Source organism: Salvelinus sp. IW2-2015, linkage group LG19 (genome assembly GCF_002910315.2).
Source record: "Salvelinus sp. IW2-2015 linkage group LG19, ASM291031v2, whole genome shotgun sequence".
Classification (NCBI taxonomy): domain Eukaryota; kingdom Metazoa; phylum Chordata; class Actinopteri; order Salmoniformes; family Salmonidae; genus Salvelinus; species Salvelinus sp. IW2-2015.
In genome coordinates this window covers 6,221,577-6,243,764 of record NC_036859.1, presented here as the reverse complement: position 1 = coordinate 6,243,764, position 22,188 = coordinate 6,221,577, and the positions used below count along the sequence as shown (strand labels likewise).

Sequence of the window (22,188 nt, the reverse complement as noted above, 5' to 3'; positions counted from 1 at the left end):
CTCGGGTTCGATTTGCAAGACGGACCGGAAGCGGAAACGAGTTTAGCAACAGCTAGCTCATAACAGCAAATACAGATCTAGCTAGCTGCAGCTATGGAGTCCGGAGATACAGGTAAAACTTCGCAATAATATGCAATATTTGAAATGACAGACCTGTATATAGCTAGTAACATGTATTCCAATATTGCTAAACTATTGCCCCATCAAATCCGGTTCTTGTAGCTAGCTACCACCGCCCATCAACAGGATTTGTTGATGATGCATCAAAACTCAAACACATTTGTTGCCACAATCAGCATCAACTGCATATGTGAGATTCGTGACGGAATTGGTTGTAGTTTGGTAACTATTTCTTACTATAATAATACCCGAGTTGATGCCACGCTAGTTAACTAGCTAACCCGTTTTTACCAACCCAGGCCTACTTCTCGTCTGTGGCAACAAACACATTTGTGACTTTACTAAAATACTCTCAAAGAGCAATTACAAAGCGATCCCATCTTGTGACTAACATTATTGGTAACAGTACACACAGACAACAAGTGTTCCAAACTCATCCGCTGACTGTCTCTTTTATTCCCACTGCAGGGAGAGGAGGCTGGAACAACAAGTTCCGGCCACCCCAGAAGAACAGGATGAGTGTGAACATTCTCCGTCAGGAGGAGCTGATCGCCCAGAAGAAGCGCGAGATTGAGGCTAAGATGGCAGAGCAAGCCAAGACCAAGAGCCTTCAGACTCCCAACAGGCCACTGCCACCAAGGTACAGCAGACCTGGGTTTCTGAAACACTACAAATAGGTCTACCTCTATACTTAATCGGTTTACTTGACTGGTTGACTGCAGCCATTCATTTTGACTTCTTATCCCCACAGTTTACCCAGTTTACAGGGACCGTCTTCGAACAATAACAAGTATGTGAATGACGGAAGTTTCTTACAGCAGTTTATGAAGCTGCAGAAGGACAAACCCTGCCCTGACTCTGGTGAGATAGGTAGCTCTTTTGCCTTAATGGGTTTCAATAGAAAATGGGTTAGGGCTTTATTTTGATGGTACAGAAATGATGAAATAACACAGTAATAATTTATGAATTACTTGTTTATTCTGGATTCATTAAACAATTAAGGAAGCACTGCAGTGAGTCTTAACCCAATTCTGTACCCTCTCCAGGCTCCTCCAAAGCCCCATCTTCATCAATCCCCAGTCCGTCGTCTGGAGTGTCTCAGCCCCAGAAGAAGAGCATTCTCATCGGCAAGCGTCCCGGTCTAGGCATCAGCAGCATGCTGAACCAGTTTAAGAACTACTCCCAGTCAAAGAAGACCCCGCTTCGCCCCCAAAGGCCTAGCATATTCAGCTCCCCAGATGATGATGATGATGATGAGGAGGAGGAAGTTGATGATTTAAGCTTCCTAGAGATCAAAGGTAATCAATGATCTGGTTTTAGATATAGCCTGGGTGCTGGTCGGATTCTGTACTAGGCTACTTGTTGTCATTTCACCCATGTCATTGACTGTGTATTCTAGTGGCAGAGTAGCTGCTTGCCTGAGAATAATGCTTTTGCATAGCCTTCTACAGTAAAGGTAAGGTACTCATAGTCCTCTTAAAGTTTCTCCCCCAGAGGACCCAGACACACGACTTATCCTGGACAAGATGGCAGCCTTTGTGGCTGAGGGAGGGCCTGAGCTAGAGAGGAAGGCCAAGGAGAACTACACGGACAACCCTGTTTTCTCGTAAGTCTGTATGGCTGAACTAACAGTATGCCCAATTTATATTATGTGTTGTATGTAATGTGGCCTATTTTTGTCCTGATATAAAGATCTGTTCCTTTTCCACTTTACAGATTCTTGTATGATAAGAACAGCCGGGACTATCTTTATTACCGAAAGAGAGTTGCTGAACTCCGAAAGGATAACCCAAAACCTGAGACGCCGTCACATTCTAATGGTAAGATTACCTATATCGGTTTCTCTCTCTCGCTCTCATATGCTTGGTCTCAGCTCCGAAGACTGCAGATGAAAATAACACCATTCAATCTATCTTTATACATGTGAATGATATATCCATACAGTTGAAGTCGGAAGTTTACATACACTTAGGTTGGAGTCATTAAAACTCGTTTTTCAACCACTCCACAAATTTCTTGTTAACAAACTATAGTTTTGGCTAGTCGGTTAGGACATCTACTTCGTGCATGTAATAAGTCATTTTTCCAACAATTGTTTACAGACAGATTATTCGATTTATAATTCCAGTGGGTCAGAAGTTTACATACACTAAGTTGACTGTGCCTTTAAACAGCTTGGAAAATTCCAGAAAATGATGTCATGGCTTTAGAAGCATCTGATAGACTAATTGACTATTACTCTTATTCTGACATTTCACATTCTTAAAATAAAGTGGTGATCTTAACTGACCTAAGACAGGGAAGACTGACCTAAGACATTTTTATGAGGATTAAATGCCAGGAATTGTGAAAAACGGAGTTTACATACATCTTAGCCAAATACATTTAAACTTCTGACTTCAACTGTGTGTGTATGTATATATATATATATATATATATATACACACAGTGATTTCAGAAAGTATTCAGACCCCTTGACTTTTCCCACATTTTGTTACATTGCAGCCTTATTCTAAAATTGATTAAATAAAACATTTCTCATCAATCTACAAACAATACCCCATAATGACAAAGTGAAAACACAATTACTTACTGAAAACTACTAAGTCCTTCATGACAGACAGCATTTACCATGCCCACTGTTCATGGTGTTATTTATTCAAAAAATATAAGATCAGGCCTATATTTTAATATCAAATCCATACAATCCACTTCCCCAATCACCACCATGTCCCCCTGCTCCTCCTCCCTCTTCTTATCCCCTACTGGCTGTAGACTGGTGTGTGAGGGCCAGTTGAGTACAGTACGGTAGTAGTGTGAGTTGAGCCCCAGTACTGATAGGCTGCTTAAAGTCTCCCCCCCAGTGGACGAGGAGACCCAGAGGGTGGCCGAGAAGCTGGCCAGTTTTGTTGCCGACGGCGGCCCCGAGGTGGAAGCCATCGCCGCCCAGCACAACAAAGACAACCCTGCCTTCAGGTTAGTGACAGTCTCAGATATTGTAATGAGAGTGTTTTAATGCATTGATCCAATTGCATTTTTATTGATCCCCAAGAAGAAATTGATTTGTCGTAGGTTTTTAATAATGTATGCAATACTAACATGTAAAGTGGACGAAATACCGTTAAAGATGGCTTATTTCTTGTTCCTCTTCTCAGTTTTCTTTATGATCTCCAAAGCCCCGCCCATCACTTCTACAAGGAGAAGGTGGAGGAGTACCGCCAGGCCAAAAATGACCAGAGCCCCCCAATCAAGCAGGAGCCCGGAGTGGGGCTCACGAGGCCGACTGCTCCTCCCCTGACCTATCCTCCCCCACCTTCTCACTACCCCAACCTGCTGGGACAGGTGAAGCTCGAGCCGGGTCTGGAGATAAAAGAGGAAGTAGCGGGGCCCCCCATGGTTAAGAGGAAGAGGAAGAGCCGCTGGGGGTCAGAGGACGACAAGGTGGATCTGTCGCTGCCACCCATCATCATCCCCAAGGAGGAAGAGCCAGAGCCCAGCCCGTGTCTTTCTGGTACACCCACACACACCCATAGTACACAGCCTCTCTTGTATCACACACACAGAAATCAAATCAAATGTAATTGGTCGCTTACACATATTTTGCTGATGTTATCGCGGGTGTAACGAAATGCTTATGTTCTTAGCTCCAACAGTGCAGTAATACCTAACACAAAACGATACATGCAAATCAAGAAATATTAAAACAAAGAGACAGTTGTTTTAGTATATCTTAGACTAAAAACAGTGTTTGTTAGGTATGTCTATCCTTGATCCTGTGTTGTGTCCATCCATGCGGGGTGTGTGTTTCAGTTCATGAACTGAGAGATCTGGGCTATAAGAAGGGAAAGCCTATGGGCCTGGTTGGGGTAACAGAGCTCTCAGATGACCAGAAGAAACAGCTCAAAGAGCAACAGGAGGTACTGCATGACCGACAGACAGAGCACAATACACAATGGCAGCAAATTGTACTTTCACTGTTTGAATTGTTGGGGACTTGGCAGTGTTAATCATTTTAGTATTTTGGGCATGMCTTGGTTTGGGAGTGCCCAGCATACTTCAAACCTAGCCTCTAACAAGGCCAGATGGGCTCAGTTGCGTCCGTTCTCAGCCATCTTGAAATCCGTCTCTGAAACCTTGACTGAGGTGTGTGTCCGGCCTGCACATGCATGTGTTCTCACCCCAGATGCAGGAGATGTTTGACATGATCATGAAGCATAAGCGTGCCATGGCAGAGATGCAGGTGATGTGGGAGAAGGCGGTGAGGGACCACTCCCACGAGTACGACAGTGATGAGGAAGTGGACCAGCAGGCTGGCACCTGGGAGCACCGCCTACGGCACATGGAGATGGAGAAAACGCGTGGTAAGATTCATGAAGACAATGGCCGTGTTCGAGATCATCAAAACCGTGATGTATCATTGGTAAATTCTGACTGACTGATCTGTAAATAATATTGAGTAGTTATTTATGATACAAGGTGATTTGTAGCTCAGTCAGTCTCAACTTTAAAGTCAGCTGCAATGTCAAATGCGCCCAATGTGTTTATGTTAAAAAGTGAAAGGACTTAAGGCCTTTTGAATGTGAGATTTGATTCTTGAAAATATCAGTTTATTACTACGAGAATTTTTGTTTAATCAATGACTTTCAGAACATTTTGTGTCAACAATTCATTAATGAACTCTGAGATACTTTTTCATATTAACCCGGGCCTCGTTCAAACTGAATGTTCAAAACGTTGTGTCCTGCTGAACGCGCCCCTGATGTCATTTGGTGTTGACGTAAATGGCTGCTTGTCTTTTCCTCCAGAGTGGGCGGAGTCGCTGACTGACATGGGAAAGGGGAAGCACTTCATTGGTGACTTCCTACCTCCGGAGGAGCTGGAGAAGTTCATGGAGACCTTCAAGGCACTCAAGGTCAGTTCCAAATCTTCTCCCCAACTTTTCTCTTTGCCACTTGACCCCTTCGTTGCCTAGCCTCAGCCAAAAATGAATTGCCGGGGAACCACCATTTGGGGAACACATACTCTATTCACATGATCTCATGTTCTTGCATTGGGTTTTGTGGTGTTCTGCAGGAAGGCCGCAATCCAGACTACTCGGAGTATAAGGATTTTAAGCTAACGGTGGAGAACCTCGGTTTTCAGATGCTCATGAAGATGGGCTGGAAGGAGGGCGATGGTCTTGGCTCTGACGGACAGGGCATCAAGGCCCCTGTCCACAGGTGTGGGACTGTCGAATTCACAGACACATAGTATACACACTTGGACTCAGGCATAGTCACACGAAGACATGTAAAAACTGGACATGAACACGCACACTATTGGCTGATACAAGGTCTTCTACACAGCTTCTACACACCTAACCAGCTGCTGTGGTTTGGTTTTCTCCAGGGGAATCACGGCTATTGACGGGGCAGGGTTTGGCGTGGACCGGCCCGCTGAGCTCTCAGGACAGGATGATGAGTATGACGCTTTCAGAAAGAGGATGATGCTAGCCTACCGCTTCAGGCCTAACCCACTGGTAATTACTACATAATATGCAAGCTGTTCTGTTCAGATGACCTGGCATCGGTAAGAGGTTTTGGTAACACGTCTTCTCTCTGTTTTCAGAACAATCCAAGGAGACCATACTACTGATGAAGAGGCCTGAACTTGGCCGACTTTGTCAAATTTACTGTTTTAAACCACCAACAGTGGCAAGATGGCCCAGTTATGCCTTTCACTTTGTTGTGGGAACAAACTGTAGGACACTCAGTTATAGTAATCTCCTCTAGATTGTGTGGAATTTTATAGTCGTTGATAAATTGTTTAGGTTGGAGAATAAGAGGGACGGATTTGTCGGATTTAAGTTGTCTAAGACTCAGTTGATGTTCTTACGCAACTGCAGAATCAATCGGATGGCTAGGGTATAATTGTGATGGCTTATCTGATTTTACAGTCACGATTCAAAACACAGAACGACCTATAAACACTACCTGTCCTCTCTGTATTGTGACGTTTGGATTTTAATTTCTTCACATTTTCAAGATGCTACTTGACATTGACCGTAACCAAAATACATAATTTGACTGGTAATAAATGGCTTTGTAGTTAGTTCTTTCTGTACATGGTTTTGCCATGGTTGTTTGATCACCCTTCAAAGATTTGAACACAGTGTTAACACATCATAAATGTATTATTTACATTGGAAATTCAAGCAACGAATGTAAAATGCTTCACTGCGAACAATAAAAATATTAAATTGTCTTGAATGTGTAGTATTGGAGTATGCTTGTAGCTGATCATTGCCCTCTGACTTATGGAAACCAATTTTACACTGAACAAAAATATAACAGCAACATGTAAAGTGTTGCTCCCATTCTTCATGAGCTGGTGTAAAAAATCCCAGAAATGTTCCATATTCACATAAATCTTATTTCTCTCGTGTTTTGCGCACAAATTTGTTTACATCCCTGTAATTGAGCATTTCTCCTATGACAAGAAAATCCATCCACCTGACAGGTGTGGCATATCAAGAAGCTGATTAAACAGCATGATCAGGTGCATCTTGTGCTGGGGACAAAAGGCCACTTTAAAATGTGCAGTTTTGTCACACTACACAATGCCACAGATGTCTGAAGTTTTGAGGGGGAGTGCAATTGGCATGCGGACTGCAGGAATGTCCACCAGAGCTGTTGCCAGAGAATGTAATGTTAATTTCTCTACCATAAACTGCCTCCAACGTTATTTTAGAGAATTTGGCAGTACGTCCAAGCGGCCTCACAACCGCAGACCACRTGTAACCACGCCAGCCCAGGGGTGCTGAGGAGTATTTCTGTCTGTAATAAAGCCCTTTTGTGGGGAAAAACGTATTCTGATTGGCTTCCTAGTGGGTGGGCCTATGCCCTCCAAGGCTCACCCATGGCTGCACCCATGCCCAGTCATGTGAAATCCATAGATTAGGGCCTAATGAATTTATTTCAATTGACTGATTTCTTTAAATGACCTGTAAAACTCAGTAAAATCTTTGGAATTGTTACATGTTGAGTTTATATTTTTGTTCAGTATATATATTTTTCAATTCTGACAAACTACAATTCCACAGTTTAGATCAAATAAATATATTTATCTACAAGATAAAGTGAAAGTCCATTACACAGTGTGTGTAAAATACTACTTCTATTAGTGAAAATGTTTATTTCACTGAGCAAGTAGCATGTTTGTTATTGCATTATTGTGCGGCATTGCAAGGGTGCAAGGAGCAATAGTTGAAATTAGTGTTGTATAATGTGTACTAGAGGTACACCTGGGGCACGTTCAGCAATAGGCAACATTTTGGAACTTTCAGGTAGAAATATGCTTTGTAGAACAAACATGCCTCTGATGTAGAATAAGGAATCGCATCGGCTCTTCGTGTCATTGCTATCTCCAACATTTGGCTACTGAACGTGGCCCTGATGCCCATCTTATTCTGGGGGTTGAAGAGTTCGTAACCCTGATAGGGTCTCCTCGAAAACCTGCAACCTCATCCTCGTAGTCGTACCTAATACATACAGGTATGGGAGGGGGTATCCTAACCCCTCCATTATTACCCCCAGGGTTTGACAGCCACGGCAGTCATTTAATGAGGGTAACAGATCTCTGAAATCAGAGCTTCAGTTTGCCATTCCCTGGGAGTTAACACCAGTTAAAAATAACACAGATCGGCCAGCTAAGCAAAAGAGCGCAACATCAGCCAATGGCAACACAAGTGTTGGCCTCTGAAGCTGAGGTAGCTGGATACTTGTGTAGTGGGGCAGGGTTGGCCAGTATGCAGTCAGTGCCCTGGCAGGCAGGTCAGCACCACTGACTGCACTCCTGTGACCAGACATGGGGCAAAATGTTGTGGATTATGTAAAACGTTCATCAAGAATTACAACAGCAATGACAGCACCCTTGTTTTTTTTTTTTATGTCTGTGTCCATATGACTTCCATTCATTTAAAATTTAGTGATCACTTTTATTTCTGATTTATGCAGGCCTTCAGTGTATGTTTAGAATTAATAGATTACACCCTACAGAACACATGCTATTTCTTTGGGAGTTTTTATTTTATTTGTGGTGCCTTTGATATGTGCATATTTGTGTCCCTAAATCTGTCCTAAATTGTTAAAATGTATTTCAGTTCTCAATTGTTTTTGTGTAAACCGTCAAATTGGTTCTAGGACATATTAAAAGACAAAGTACATTTTGTGAAGGCAGTGGGTGTGAAGTATAAAAAAAAGTCTGGGACAATGTTGACCGTTTCTTTGTACCTTTTGTTACTTTGATTTACGAGTCAAAACAGAGTGGAATACGTAAAATAGCTTGTTTTTCATTTCTGAATATGAAAAACGAAAATTGGAAATCTACTTGTTTTCTTACTTATTGTGACAAAATTGGACAAGGAAAAACAGAAAATAAATCAAATTTATTCAGGTTGGCAGCACAACGATTTTACAGCATAAAGAAATTATTAGACTGTTCGAAGATTTAAAAAAATATATACTAATGTTAACTAAGAACTCATTATGAAGTTAGCATACCAATAGAACAAACTCAACAAATACTGAACAAAGTTGGTTTACACTAGCTGAATAGCTAGCCATCACTACCTGGCTAGCTAGCACTAGCTGGCTACTGACTAGCTAGCAGGCAGGCTAGCTAGTGTTGATGATTCGTTACTAGAGAAATGAGACCAAGTTGAGACGCTGGACGAGGTGGATAAGGTATAATAAAGACAGTTTATTCAGAGGTAAAAATATCTGGCAAAGCGTGCTGCACGGCCCCGTTCGTCTAGTTCTTAGGGAACTATCGGAAGAAGAGACCCAAAACATATTGTGCAGTGCATGTTATACAGTGAATGACGTAGGTAGATTCTTGCAGTTCATGCTCCTGACTGGTCGTTGTAAGTGGAGGCCCGTTCCCTCCACGCTGGTGTCCATGCCTCATTGGTTCTTGGCACTGTTCTTTGTTCTTGGAAACCCAGCCTGAAACAAGGGTGTGTGTGTGTGTGTGTGTGTGTGTGTGTGCGCGCGTGTGTGTGCTCGTATAGTAACATTCCTGCCTTATCAGTGGTAATAAAAGGTCTGAGTCAGCCATCCTCCCCTGCGTGGGGGAGTGAGGTTTGTATCTGTTACGGGCAGATGGTGTTTAACTGTGGGGTGTAGCAAGATATTTGCAACAAAGTCTGCTTTAATAAGGAAGGCATTATAACAGTATTATAGCTATGTGTTAAGGTCAATGAAGACAGCATTTCTTACACTAGCCCTACCTGGTTACTGGCTATAGTCATGCTAGTTAGTAGCTAGTGGATAGTCAAGAGACGTGACCAGATGAATGAACTCACCAATGGCAAGTGCTTGCCATTCAACTATTAATCAAGTTTAGTTGGCTGTGAGTGAGCAATGTGTGCGTGTTTCTGTGTCCGTCTATCTGTCAGTGGCTGAGTTTATGTATGTGTGTGATGAGGCACAGCTAGCTAGTGTATTAAAGCCAAGTGTGTGTGTGTGAGAGTGATTGAGTGGATGTGTGGCTTGGAAAAGAGAGAGAGAAGTGGGGTATGTGTAGCCCATGCAACCTAGCTAGCTATGTAGCTAGTAACTTATGGGACCTGTGTGTGTGTGTGTGTAATTCAGTGTGTGTGTGTGTTTGTGTGTGTGTGTGCATATGAGAGAGAGAAGTGAGGAATGTGTAGCTCATAAAATATTTGCAGTATTTTATGGGATCTGTGTGTCAAATCAAATCAAATTGTATTTGTCACGTGCTTCGTAAACAACAGGCACATGGAAATGGCCATCAATAAAGTTATCACATACCTTTATATCAAATATGACCCATTTTCAATAGTAGTCAAAGTGTGTGGTGTTTGTGTGTGTGTCTGTGTGTTCACGCATGCATTTTAATGAGTGCAGGTTATAAGTAGTTTGTGTGTGTTTCAGAAAGTGAGTTGATATTACTTGAAAATGTATTGGCTAGAATAGATTATGACGATGACAATGTTAAAGATGAAAAGCATCTAGTGCTCATTGACAAGATAGCTGGTTCCATGAATGTCTGCAAGGAAACAATCAGCTCGAAAAGGAGAAAACAAAAAGAAAGGAAACATCAGAGGACATCATATTTCCTTGATAGCCAGCAAATCTGCAGAGAAACATTCAAATTCCTACACGTGTAAGTTTTCTTGAAGAGTAATACAACTTTATGGTTTCTGTTGGGGCTGCAACAGTATTAAAAATGTTATGCGGTAGTTAATAACCCCTAATGGATCAGTGTCCTGAAATCAGGACAGTTGTTGCTCAATGTGATATTTGACTAGAATGGAGTTGTAAACCAAAGCCAACTTTCCAGGGACATAGAAATGTCTTATATCGTCAAAAAGCTTAAATGACTGTTAATCTAACTGCAGTGTCTAATTTACAGTAGCTATTACAGCGAAACAAATACCATGCTATTGTTTGAGGATAGTGCACAACAACAAAATGCTTTTATCAAGGCAACTGGTTTGATACATTCACCTCTGACGGTAAATAATGTACTTACATTCAGTAATCTTGCTCTGATGTGTCATCCTGAGGGTCCTAGAGATCAAATGTAGCACAGTTTTGTTTGATATAAAAAAAATATTTATATCCTAACACGATCCATGTTGTATACAGCGTTTTGCTTTAATTCCGACTCTTTCAACAAAACTATTTATGAAATCTAATCCGCAAAACTCTAGTCAACCCGGTCAATTTCTGTTTCTGTGCAATCCGCAGACACTCTAGAAGGCAACCAAACGTGTTTCATCATTCTACATTATGTATTGGCTATACAACACATCAATTAGCCCATGAAGTTCAGCCATCATTACTCACCAATGAGACGAGCGGTGTTCACTTGATTGACAGTGTCTTGGTCCAATGACCACCTATCATTTTGAAAAATAGCTAGCTAGATAGCCAATGAGCTCAGCTTTACAGTAGTATGTGAACGCCCTTTGTACGACAAACAGACATCAAGCTAGAGCTGTGCGCAACAGTGTTCATTCTCAAGCAAACAGGACGCACCGTAGTTTATGTTACGCAGCAGTTAATTCTCTTCTTCAATCTTTTCTCAAAACTGAAAAAGTAAAACATGGCTACTAACATGCTGACCAGACCGCTCGCGCGTATGTTTATTTTGTCCACCCACACCAGACGCGATCAGGACACGCAGGTTGAAATATCAAAATGAACTCTGAACTAACTATATTACTTTGGGGACAGGTCGAAAATAATTAAACATTTATGGAAATTTAGCTAGCTAGCTTGCTGTTGCTAGTTAATTTGTCCTGGGATATAAACATTGGGTTATTATTTTACCTGAAATGCACAAGGTCCTCTACTCTAACAATTAATCCACAGATGAAAGGGTAAACGTTTGTTTCTAGTAATCTCTCCTTCAGGCTTCTTCTTCTTCTTTGGACTTTATATGGCAGTTGGCAGCCAACTTTAACGTGCATTACCACTACCAACTGTATTGGAGTGTGGACCTCAGTTCATCTTTCAATCACCCACGTGGGTAAATGCTCCGAAAACCAATGAGAAGATGGGAGAGGCAGGACTTGCAAAGCATCAAGTGTCACAAATAGAACCAAGTTCTATTTTAGGGTCTGGCTACGCAGACGCTCGTTGACGCACATGATCAGTGTTGGTGCAATGATTGAATACTTGGACTTCGTTTTAGCTTTTCGACTCTTACATGCTGACAACACCGCTCGCGTCGTGAAATAAATTAGCAAAATAAACTTGTGTATGTGTGCATGTGTATGCCATGTTGGCTATGACATGCTGTGGCTGTTTTTTTAATGTCTCAATGCCTATTTGTCCACATATTTAATTATAATGATTGTGTTCCCCATACTCAATATATTATATATGTTTATAGATATGTGTTGTGTATTTGATATATTGATGCAGGGCCCATCTGTAAAAGTATTGATGCAGGACTCACCCCCTGCCAAAATAAAGGTTAAATAAAATAAGTAATTGTAAACTTGATTTCTGAATTAATAAAAAAAAAATCCTGAGCTCAGATGACCTCTGGGAGCCAACGCCAAAGAGACCACATTCAAGTCCTCCATCACCCACTCATTCAAACGTAGGAACTGGTTCCTCCAGTCTGACCCCTGCTGCTGTCTCTGGCTCCACACCCACCCCCGCCCGGCCTAAATACATAACTGCAGACCTGAATTTGCCTCAGGGCCAAAAGAGCACACATTGTACTCTGTGCCACAAAAAAAATCTCCTATCCCCTGCACTACTTGTGCTGTTACCCTCTGCTTCACAGCAGAAAGAGAAAGCTATGGGACTTGGCATCAGCAGCAAAATCTGGTGTAGAGGACTGTGGGTGTTCTAAATACTGTGTAGTCTAAAACTTCTCACACACACCGTTGCCCTGTTGTGGACAACATCTAAATGATCCCCAAAAAGAAAAAGAATACTCATGTTTTTTTGTTTGTTTTTATCTTTTACCAAATCTATTGTTTTATATTCTCCTACATTAATTTCACATCTCCACAAACTTCAAAAGTGGTCCCTTTCATATAGTATCAATAATATGCATATCCTTGCTACAGGCAGTTAGATTTGGGTATGTCATTTTATGGGGACAATTGAGAGGTCCTATCCAGAAGAGGAAAGAATGAGTAATAAATAGTAGGCTGTATCATGAATAGGAAAAAGAGCAGTGAATACATTGTGCCTTTCAGCACATATTAAAAGCATGTTTTAAATAGTTTATTTTTACAGATAAGCTGACTGCAGTGATTAAATTCTATAAAGAACATGGCGTGGCTCCAAGGAAGAAGAGGTGTGGTGGCCACCTCGCCAGCAAACGGGTGATGTCCTATGAGGATATTCAGCGAATTGTTCACCATGTCAAAAACGTTGATGTTCACACGATGTCGCTCCTAAAATGGATCCCTGGATTTAAGAGGGCAGACATCCGGGTGCTACTGACGTTTTAGACCAAGTCCTCTGTGTTGCGCAGGTACAAAACTTTTTGATGCGTGATCATGTTGAGTGTTTTCCTAAATCAAACATTCAACATCTCAAGCAAGTGGACCAGCGGCAAAGACTAACCAACATCCACATGAATCGGATCCAAATAGGCCGTCAGTCCTTACTCTCTGGTGACGTGTGCGTGGTCATATTTTCTTTAACATTTCTAATCGATTTGCTGTTTAGAGAACAGAGCTTACTCTGACCCTTTTTAACTCTCAGCCCCTCCATCCCCTTTCCTGTTTTAGCTCTTTTCAGATGTTGTTCACTCTGTGCGGTGTTCATAAAAATGCAGGTCCTGGGTTTGTGAGAGGGTTGCTTAGGCACATCTACATACTGTAAGCTGTACCCAGGGAAAAAATGTGTTTGAGTATAGCCTGTACACTTTTTTCTGTGACATGTATTTATAAGAGACGTTATTTAACGTGGGAATTTCTTATGTATTTATCCTCCCAAGCCTTATCTTCGAATGTAATCTGACATGGAAAAACTAAGGGCCACAACCATATGTGCAAGGACTACATGGGATGAGGACGTTGGTGCACATGTGTACATGCATGTGCGCGTACACATGAACACAAACACTGCGTGTAGTCCTCGCACATACTGTATCATGGCGTGAACATGTGCGGTGTGAGTTTTTCGCTGTCATACATATGTATCTGCATGTACTGTACATGTGTACACATGCAAATAATTGAATGTAGCCAATACATTCTGATGCTTGTATGTGTACACACGTATGTGTACAAATGTGTGCACGCATACACGTGCAAATGTACACATATACGTGTTTGCGGACAACTATGCAACAGACACTATGTCTGCAGTTTTGTATTAAGTAAATAGTTGTTAGTCATTATTCACTTGATATTTGGAGTAGAGAGATCATGTGGGTTTCATTAGAAAGCTAACATTTGCCTCTTTTCAGCACTGTATAAAAATCCAAATGTGTTTTGGGGTCAATGTGACTGATTTATGATAGAGCAAGTCACATACAGTATGTTAACATATATCACAAATTAACAGTCAACTTTCCCTCTGTCTTGACAATCCTCACAGTTCACTCAGAGATGGTATGTATGCTGGTTGATGGCACCTGCAGGCCTGTTTGAGGGACAACTGGACAGAACATATTAGAATTTTTGGACTTCAGCTGAGACCCTCCTCTCCTTCCCTGTCCTCCTTTACACATCCTGTTAGGAAAGCTCCTTCTTTACACTTCCTGTTAGGCATGATGCTCTCAAGGGGTGTCTCTTCAATTCTCTAATGTCATGTAGTATTACCTATAGATGACCCTTACAAGCTTTCAGATTGCTTGCCTGTGAATGGTTGTCCACATAATCAGGCTATTTACTTGTTACATGGGTGTTTAAATACTGTGTCTCTCTTACAAAATTGAAATGATTCCTCAACTGCCCCATGCTTTCAAATCAAAATCAAATGTATTTATATAGCCCTTCTTACATCAGCTGATATATAAAAATGCTGTACAGAAACCCAGCCTAAAACCCCAAACGGCAAGCAATGCAGGTGTAGAAGCACGGTGGCTAGGAAACACTCCCTAGAAAAGCCAAAACCTAGGAAGAAACCTAGAGAGGAACCAGGCTATGAGGGGTGGCATGTCCTCTTCTGGCTGTGCCCGGTGGAGATAACAGAACATGGCCAAGATGTTCAAATGTTCATAAATGACCAGCATGGTCAAATAATAATCACAGTAGTTGTCGAGGGTGCAACAAGTCAGCACCTCAGGAGTAAATGTCAGTTGGCTTTTCATAGCCGATCATTGAGTGCATCTCTTTCTTTCTCTCCATGATACATTAGGGAAAGTTGTTTTGTTGTTGGCACCAATCCCATGCTGCCAAAATCAATTACTTAATTTCTCTCATACTAAACTTCGCTTGCTCTTGTTCAACTACCCTTTGATTAAATACATTTTCTTCAAGTGTGGCTTTTACTTATAGTTGACAGATGGCACTTGTATGGAGGAATGTGGGTGTGGGGGGAAAGAGTGGATAGATGGGTGTACATAGGTTTAGTTGAAGAAACTCCCTCCCCTCCTCTTGATAAGAAATAAAAGTTAATGTAATTGATTCAAAATCAAATCTATAATATTTTATAAGTTACAAGCTAAGACAAAAATAATTCAAGATGTTACTTTGTCTTTACACGTCTATTCACTACTGGCCAAATGCATTCACCATCCACTTCAACTAGCACTTCCATTTTTTAGGCCCGTTTTAAAATGTTAAGGTAAAGCGTTTTGGTTGAAGTATAAAAACATGTGACCGGCTGTATTATGCTTATGGTACTGTATGCACAATAAGGTCTAATTTGGTCTATATTTTTTATCTGACATGAGTTGAAGTTAGTATCATTAATCCTACATCAAGTCTCAAATATGGCTGAATTGCGGTGTATTTACTGAATAACCCGTGTTCTACAAGTATTATTCACCAGATGGCAGTAATGTGAGAGGTCTATTAACCTTTCAAGTACTGAGCAAATGTCAAAATTCATGAAATTCCCTGAATGTTGAGCCCCCAACTCCTGTCACTCACTCCATTAAATATCTTAAACATATACAGTTTGGCATATCCATGATTTATAGACAATAACACTTAAATTATTTGTTGGAGAAATATTATTTATTGTATCTCTTCAAAGTATAGCCAACAATCCTGAAAAAAAGAGAATGTTGGATTGAATAGCGCATTCCGTTTGCCAACAATACTGTAACGTTACTTAGACAAAGTCGAGTGTTTGTTGTGCATGCCAGTTACTAAAACAATGTAACTTGTTAACCATGTTTCTATCGTGTATAAAGCTGCCCATTTAAACGTACATGCTCTAGCAATGTGAAATATATTATTAGAATAAAGACCGAAGTGTTGGTAGAGTAAAACCATATAATTTAACCTAGCTCGTGTGTTTGTCAGAAGCGCGGCGCTAAATTACTTCCTTGTTGAAGTGCAGGTGTGCATTACGCTTGACGCAAATTAGTCTCGGAATCATTGGGGAACATTTATCAGTTGACTGGAATAAACAAAGTGATGAATTATCCCGGGGGTGAATAACTTAATGAATGTGTATTGTGTGTCTTAAAGAAGAAGGTATGGCACAAGTTATTGAAGTGTGTGTTAATGTAAAACTGTTGTTTATGCTGGTATATGTCCATAGGAAATGACGCATCTATGGTAGAAATGTGCTTTGGGGCTATCAAGATGGAACATTCCTAGCTGAAGGGAGTTCCTGGAAATAGTATTTAGGTGCTCAGTTGTTATTGTTTTGTTTGTTTTATGCCTTGGGGAGAGTAGGCTGAGTTTGAGTTTGAGTAATAGGCAAAGAGATGTTGCCGCAATAGTTTATACTGAGAATATCTTAGATTATTTTCAAGTCCTGATTGTTATTTTCTGTACAAAGTGTATTGGCCAATTAATCATGCACCTGTTAATATTGTAAATAAAAGCCTCTAAGAGAGGTGAGCACCAGCACTTCCTGTCTCCTCACTGTACGATCCACGGCTTTGGCTTCTTCTTCACACAGTTGAAGGTCTGGTCTGAATATTCCTTTTTGATTGCACAAAAAATAAAGAATTAAGAGGCAAAGGCCTGAGGCTACAGCCCATTAACAAATGACCAGCCAGACCACCACACACACCTGCAGTACACTTGTATCTGTGCCCCCACTTACTTACACACATACAATTCAAGGAAGAGCTAAGTCTCTATTCACTTGGGGCCTGATTCAGACTTTGGATATTTACACCTTTCCAACACACTTCTCAGTAGTTGGTATTCAGACTTACCTTATGCAGGTGTGTTTTGGGCTTTGCAGGTGTGATTCCCTTGCATTCAATAGGGGTTTCAGTACATTTATCTAAAGCAATCCCTTGAAATTTGGTGTACCTTTTAATTATGATTTTCTCACCAGACTCACTGGAATATATGGAGAGAACGGTTCAGAAGATTAATGAAAGAATGAAAGAAAGCCATGTAAGCCTAAATACACGTATATTTGTCTCCTTTTTAGCACACATAGATTTAAAAATACTCTGACCTTGTATGTTACTTACAGTTAGGAAACTATTTATGAATAATAATACAAAACTGGTTTGGACAGCCTTTACGTACACAATATATCAGTGAATCAAAATATACAGTGGTTTGATTCATCCTGAAAGTTGCCTTATTCAATTGTTCAATCCAATGAATATTGGAAGGTGAAAAAAGTGCACAATAGGGGTTCAACAGTAGTCCTTTAAATCAACCCTAATAATCCTCACTAATCATGGAACTGTGATGACTACGGTTCAAGTCCAGCAGTCGGGAACCGTGCACCAGGCTCCAGGTTTAAACTGTTATGTATGGTCTGCATCCCATAATGATACAAATAGGCTGCATGTCCAACATTATTGCACAACTTGTAATAAATTAGCCTAATATGATCCACTAGCGCTAGCCATCCTCAGGAACAACCACATGAACGTGACAGATGAAAGAAAGCTAAACTAACTATGTCATGGAATGATGCAAAATGTAAGGAAACTAACACTAAAACAACAGTTGTAAATGTATGTGGGTATAACTGACGGTGGCTACCGATAGTGGCTAATATTTAACATGATACAAATTGTAAAAAATAAAGTGAAAAGTCTGGCCATGTAAATAAAACATAGAAATCATAAATCAACTCAGTAGATTTGGCGCAATACTGTCATTTGTGCATGGCTACAGAAGCCTATAGCTTGGGTCTCCAAATTTCATCCTTGCAAGTTACATTTGTCTCCAGCGATCATAAGATAAAATATATCTAAAACAATTGCCATTTATATTTAGAATCACCTTAACTAAATAGCTTACTCAAATACCTTGCTCTTATCGATAGCTCTTATCAATTTGTAAATTACAGTGCATAGAATAGTGTTATATCTATCTGAGATAAAGTAGAAGTGACAAGTTGCTTGACCTTATTCATTGTTTCATCGCGCGTAAGGTGGAGGAAATTAAGTCAAGGTCAGAATATCTGTAGACACCTCCGCCATAACCTTAATTTCTTTGATCGCCACCCAAAACGAATAGTGGGTGAATAGCATGCTATTCTCATGCTTAAGTTAATTGTCAGAATATGCATAGAGACAAGTGCATAAAAAGGGAATTCCATTCCATTTCCGTGCCCTTAACTCGGGTTGGAATTCCCCCCAAAGTGTCAGGGCAACATTGCTGATCTAGGATCACTGATCAGGTCCCTCTATGTGATCAGTAGATGCAGCTGCTGTTTCAGCACTGAGGACCGGACCCCTGAACAACTTCTCATTATAGGAAAGGTCACATGTCATAAGTTATTGTAGAGATGATACAATTGTCCTAATATTGAATTGTGTCTATTGATTACAATTTATTTTAGGAGATATCATTCTGATTCAGACTCTTCGCACCTGTTTCTTGGGCCCAAAATAACAAGTGTTTTTTTTTCATGCCCACAGCTATTCATATTATCCAAGGTATTGATAACCAAAGAAATGTGTGCTTTCATGGATATAAACAAAGTATTTTGTCATTCTTATCAACATTTCAGAAAAAGGCCAATTTAATTAAGTTCAATTACATGTAGTAGCTTTTAAAATCCTCTGGATCACAGTAGCGAGCTGTTAACCCTGGAGTCCATTTGAGACCTGAATTTAGAACCTTGAAATGGCAGATGATAAGTGTAAATAAACACAAACACGCTGCATAAAAAATAGAGGTAGACAGACTTTTGTATCCCACTTTTTACATAGATTGACTTGAAAAGAAATCTGAAACAGTGTTATTGAATACGACAACTTGAGAAATTCCAGTTCAACAATTGATCTAAAAAAAGGGTCAGCCTAAAGGGTCTTTAAAAACAAAATTTGCATAGAGGGGGTCAATCCCTAATCATTCCCTAAAAACCTGTGGCGATGCACTTGTGGCGATCTGAGATTATTTGACAGGTGTAATCAATCTGATAATAGCTCCCCCCTATGTTGAAGTTAAATCAAAACTCCACAAGTGCATAGGGCATACAGGGTGTCAAACTCATTCCACGGAGGGCCTAGTGTCTGCAGGATTTTGGTTTTTCCTTTCAATAAAGCCCTAGACAACCAGGTGTGGGGAGTTCCTAACTAATTAGTGATGTTAATTCATCAATCAAGTACAAGGGAGGAGCGAAAACCCGCAGACACTCGCCCCCCGTGGAATGAGTTTGACACCTGTGCGCCTAGGCCCTAGGGGTGATTAGAAAAGTGATCTAGTTGCCTATTTCACTTTCCTGAGTTTGTTCTATTGGCATGCTAACTTTATAATAAGTTCTGCATCTTAGCTAACATGAGTATTTGTATCTTTCTGTCACACTTACAGTCTAATCCTTTCTTTGTGCTGCCAACCTACACTGTAAACACCCCCCCTAAACCCTGGAATATTATAGGAGGGGGTGTGTACTTCCGGGTATAAACAAAATTAAAAACTTAAACCTAAAAATGTAATACATGTTGTTGATATTTATTTTATGTATTCCATGTCCAATTTTGACACAATAAATGAGAACAGGTCGATTTTAGTTTGTAAAATTCAGAAACAAAAGACGAAAAACGGTAAATTTGTTTTTCCACGCCCCGTTTTGACTCAGCGTTGACGCAAGTGAGAGGTTGGCTTTCATTCATCTGGAGCAACAACATGGCGGCAACCTGATAGCAGCTGCATCAAAAATAGAAAACCTCACATATTTGTGCAGACAGACACAAATAAAAAAAATACAGCGGAAGACTACATAACTAACAGGACAGCCATCTACCTCGATTCAGTCTGAAAGTCAAGGTGAGACTTGTTTACCAAAATGCCGACGTTTAGCTAACCTACCATCATCTGTATTTAACGTTAGCCGTTAACTACTGTAGCTTTTTGCAGTTTGTAAACACTGTAGGGATGACGTAGCTAACTTACTGTTACTGTACTCGTCTTGTTTGCTAGTAACTTTATCTGATTCTGAGCATAGCCTACAAAATTAACTAAACACCGATTACTTATCCGAGTTAAATGGCTAACGTTATCTAGCACGTCGTTAGTATAACGTTACATTTGTGCTGGGGTTCGGGACGATAGGAGTTGAGGTGTTAAAAGCATGTTACCCGGTGTAGTCACACCGAAACTATCTGTTTGGAAAACTACCCTCGTCAGTTGAGGAAGGCAAATATGGTACTGTACTGAAACAAACAGCAAAATACCCGAGGCGACCTAACGTTCACTAGTTAGCTAGCTCAAGCCAACACATAAACATGCGCAGATTTTTTTTTGGAACACAAAATAAGCATGCGCAGATTTTTGGGTTGCAAGGTTTTCTATGTGCGACACGCATTTACGGAGTCGTGCGACAGCTAGTTGTCTGACTAGAACATGTCATAATCGATTTTTCCTTGTTTGCTTGCGTTCTGAAACGCTGATCTTATGATTTAGTATTTTGACAGCAGACCAGGCAGAAGTAGCGTAAAACGCATAGCCAGCCAGCCTTGTGGACCTATCCTGTAGCAGTCACTCGCTTTCTACAAAATGAACATTAGGCTAATATCCACCCTGATTGCTGAGAGATTTGACTGTTGATATCGTTATTCACCCACAGGTTTTCTGGAACATAATCCTGAGTTGCCAGTTGAGAAAGGCTAGTGACTCACTAGAAGAGCTGACAAGAAATATAGGATTCAGAGCAGTATTAACGATACTAAAGACTGAAAGGACTCATTTTGGTTTGAGTATTTAGCTATTGCATCTGGACTTAGATCAAGGCAAACCGATGGTGCCCTCTCTGAAGTAGAGACCATGGATCGCTACCAGGACCTATGGCCGAAGTACAGGGCTTGGGTTTGAAACGCAACCATTTACCTCTCCCTCTGCCTGTCGCCATCCCATATCAGATCACAGATTGAGGTGACATGGAGCTAAGCAGTGAAATGTTATCTCGGCCAGAGATCCCGCTCTCTGCTCAGTAGCACCTGTCACAGCCTGAACTCTCCACAAATCTTTTCATCCTGGACCTTGAACTCATTGGGTCTTAGCTAACTGCCCTACACCTCTCTGGAAACCGTTACAGCTAGCCTACAGCTTCCCACAAACCAAAACTTACCCCTTCATGTTTACAGACCTACTCTATCCCAACGTCAACAGTTTCTCTCAATGCCCAGACCTGGCCACACCTTCTCCCATGTCCCTTAATGTTTTCTAATTGAACTGTATCCCTGAGCCACCACGATACACAGCCCAGGCCAAAGGCTTGAGGTCACAGTGCAGTTTCATTGGACTGTCTGAAGCACACTGCAGTGACTAAGCTCTAACTAAGTTGATTTAAACATGAGTGACGGGGAGCTGCAGCACCTGGACTATCTGACTGAGAATGAGCTGATGGGCATGGACACGTTCATTCACCGCATCGACTCAACCGAGGTGATCTACCAGCCACGCAGGAAGAGGGCCAAGCTGATTGGGAAGTACCTGATGGGAGACCTGCTGGGGGAGGGCTCCTACGGTAAGGTGAAGGAGATGCTGGACTCTGACACGCTGTGTCGCAGGGCCGTCAAGATCCTCAAGAAGAAGAAGCTGAGGCGGATCCCCAACGGAGAGGCTAATGTGAAGAAGTAAGTTTTGGGGATGGGAGGGAGTTTATGTGGTGGTGGGTTTTTCTTTCATTTTTTACTCTCCCTGTCTTTCTTTTTGCTCTCTCTTCTTCCCTCTGGTTTACACTCTTGGTCATGCATTGTCAAGCACAAGTATTTATTAACTATTATAAACTGGCTTATTTGAGCCCTGAATGCTGATTGGCTGACAGCCATGCTATATCAGACCGTATACCACGGGTATGACAAAACATTTATTTTTTACAGCTCTAAATGTGTTGGTAACCAGTTAATAATAGGAATACGGCTCCTTGGGGGTCTGTGATAGATGGCCAATATACCACAGCTGTGTCCAGGCACTCCTTATTGCGCCGTGCTTAAGAACAGCCCTTCGCCATGGTATATTGGCCATAGACCACACCCTCT

The 22,188-nt window shown here is 41.1% G+C and overlaps 2 protein-coding genes across 3 annotated transcripts in view; both read left to right on the top strand.

Moving 5' to 3' along the window:
* The first annotated feature begins 5 nt into the window (after positions 1–5).
* LOC111979141 (SURP and G-patch domain-containing protein 1) lies at positions 6–6,368 on the top strand. The gene is made up of 14 exons (XM_024009470.1): positions 6–112; positions 589–760; positions 872–981; positions 1,167–1,418; positions 1,603–1,726; positions 1,837–1,940; positions 2,973–3,096; positions 3,276–3,631; positions 3,931–4,037; positions 4,304–4,481; positions 4,926–5,032; positions 5,194–5,339; positions 5,509–5,638; positions 5,728–6,368. Exons 1-14 carry the CDS (start codon positions 94–96, stop codon positions 5,752–5,754), a joined length of 1,956 nt encoding a protein of 651 aa, XP_023865238.1. The 5' UTR covers positions 6–93; the 3' UTR covers positions 5,755–6,368.
* Positions 6,369–21,414: 15,046 nt separating this feature from the next.
* The window catches only part of LOC111979148 (serine/threonine-protein kinase STK11), a 44,788-nt gene continuing 44,014 nt past the window's right edge, over positions 21,415–22,188 (top strand). For both annotated transcript variants that reach the window (XM_024009477.3, XM_024009478.3), the window contains exon 1: positions 21,415–21,783. In XM_024009477.3, the coding sequence (XP_023865245.1) occupies positions 21,500–21,783 (284 nt within the window). In that variant the 5' untranslated portion in view covers positions 21,415–21,499. The remainder of the gene's footprint in view (positions 21,784–22,188) is intronic.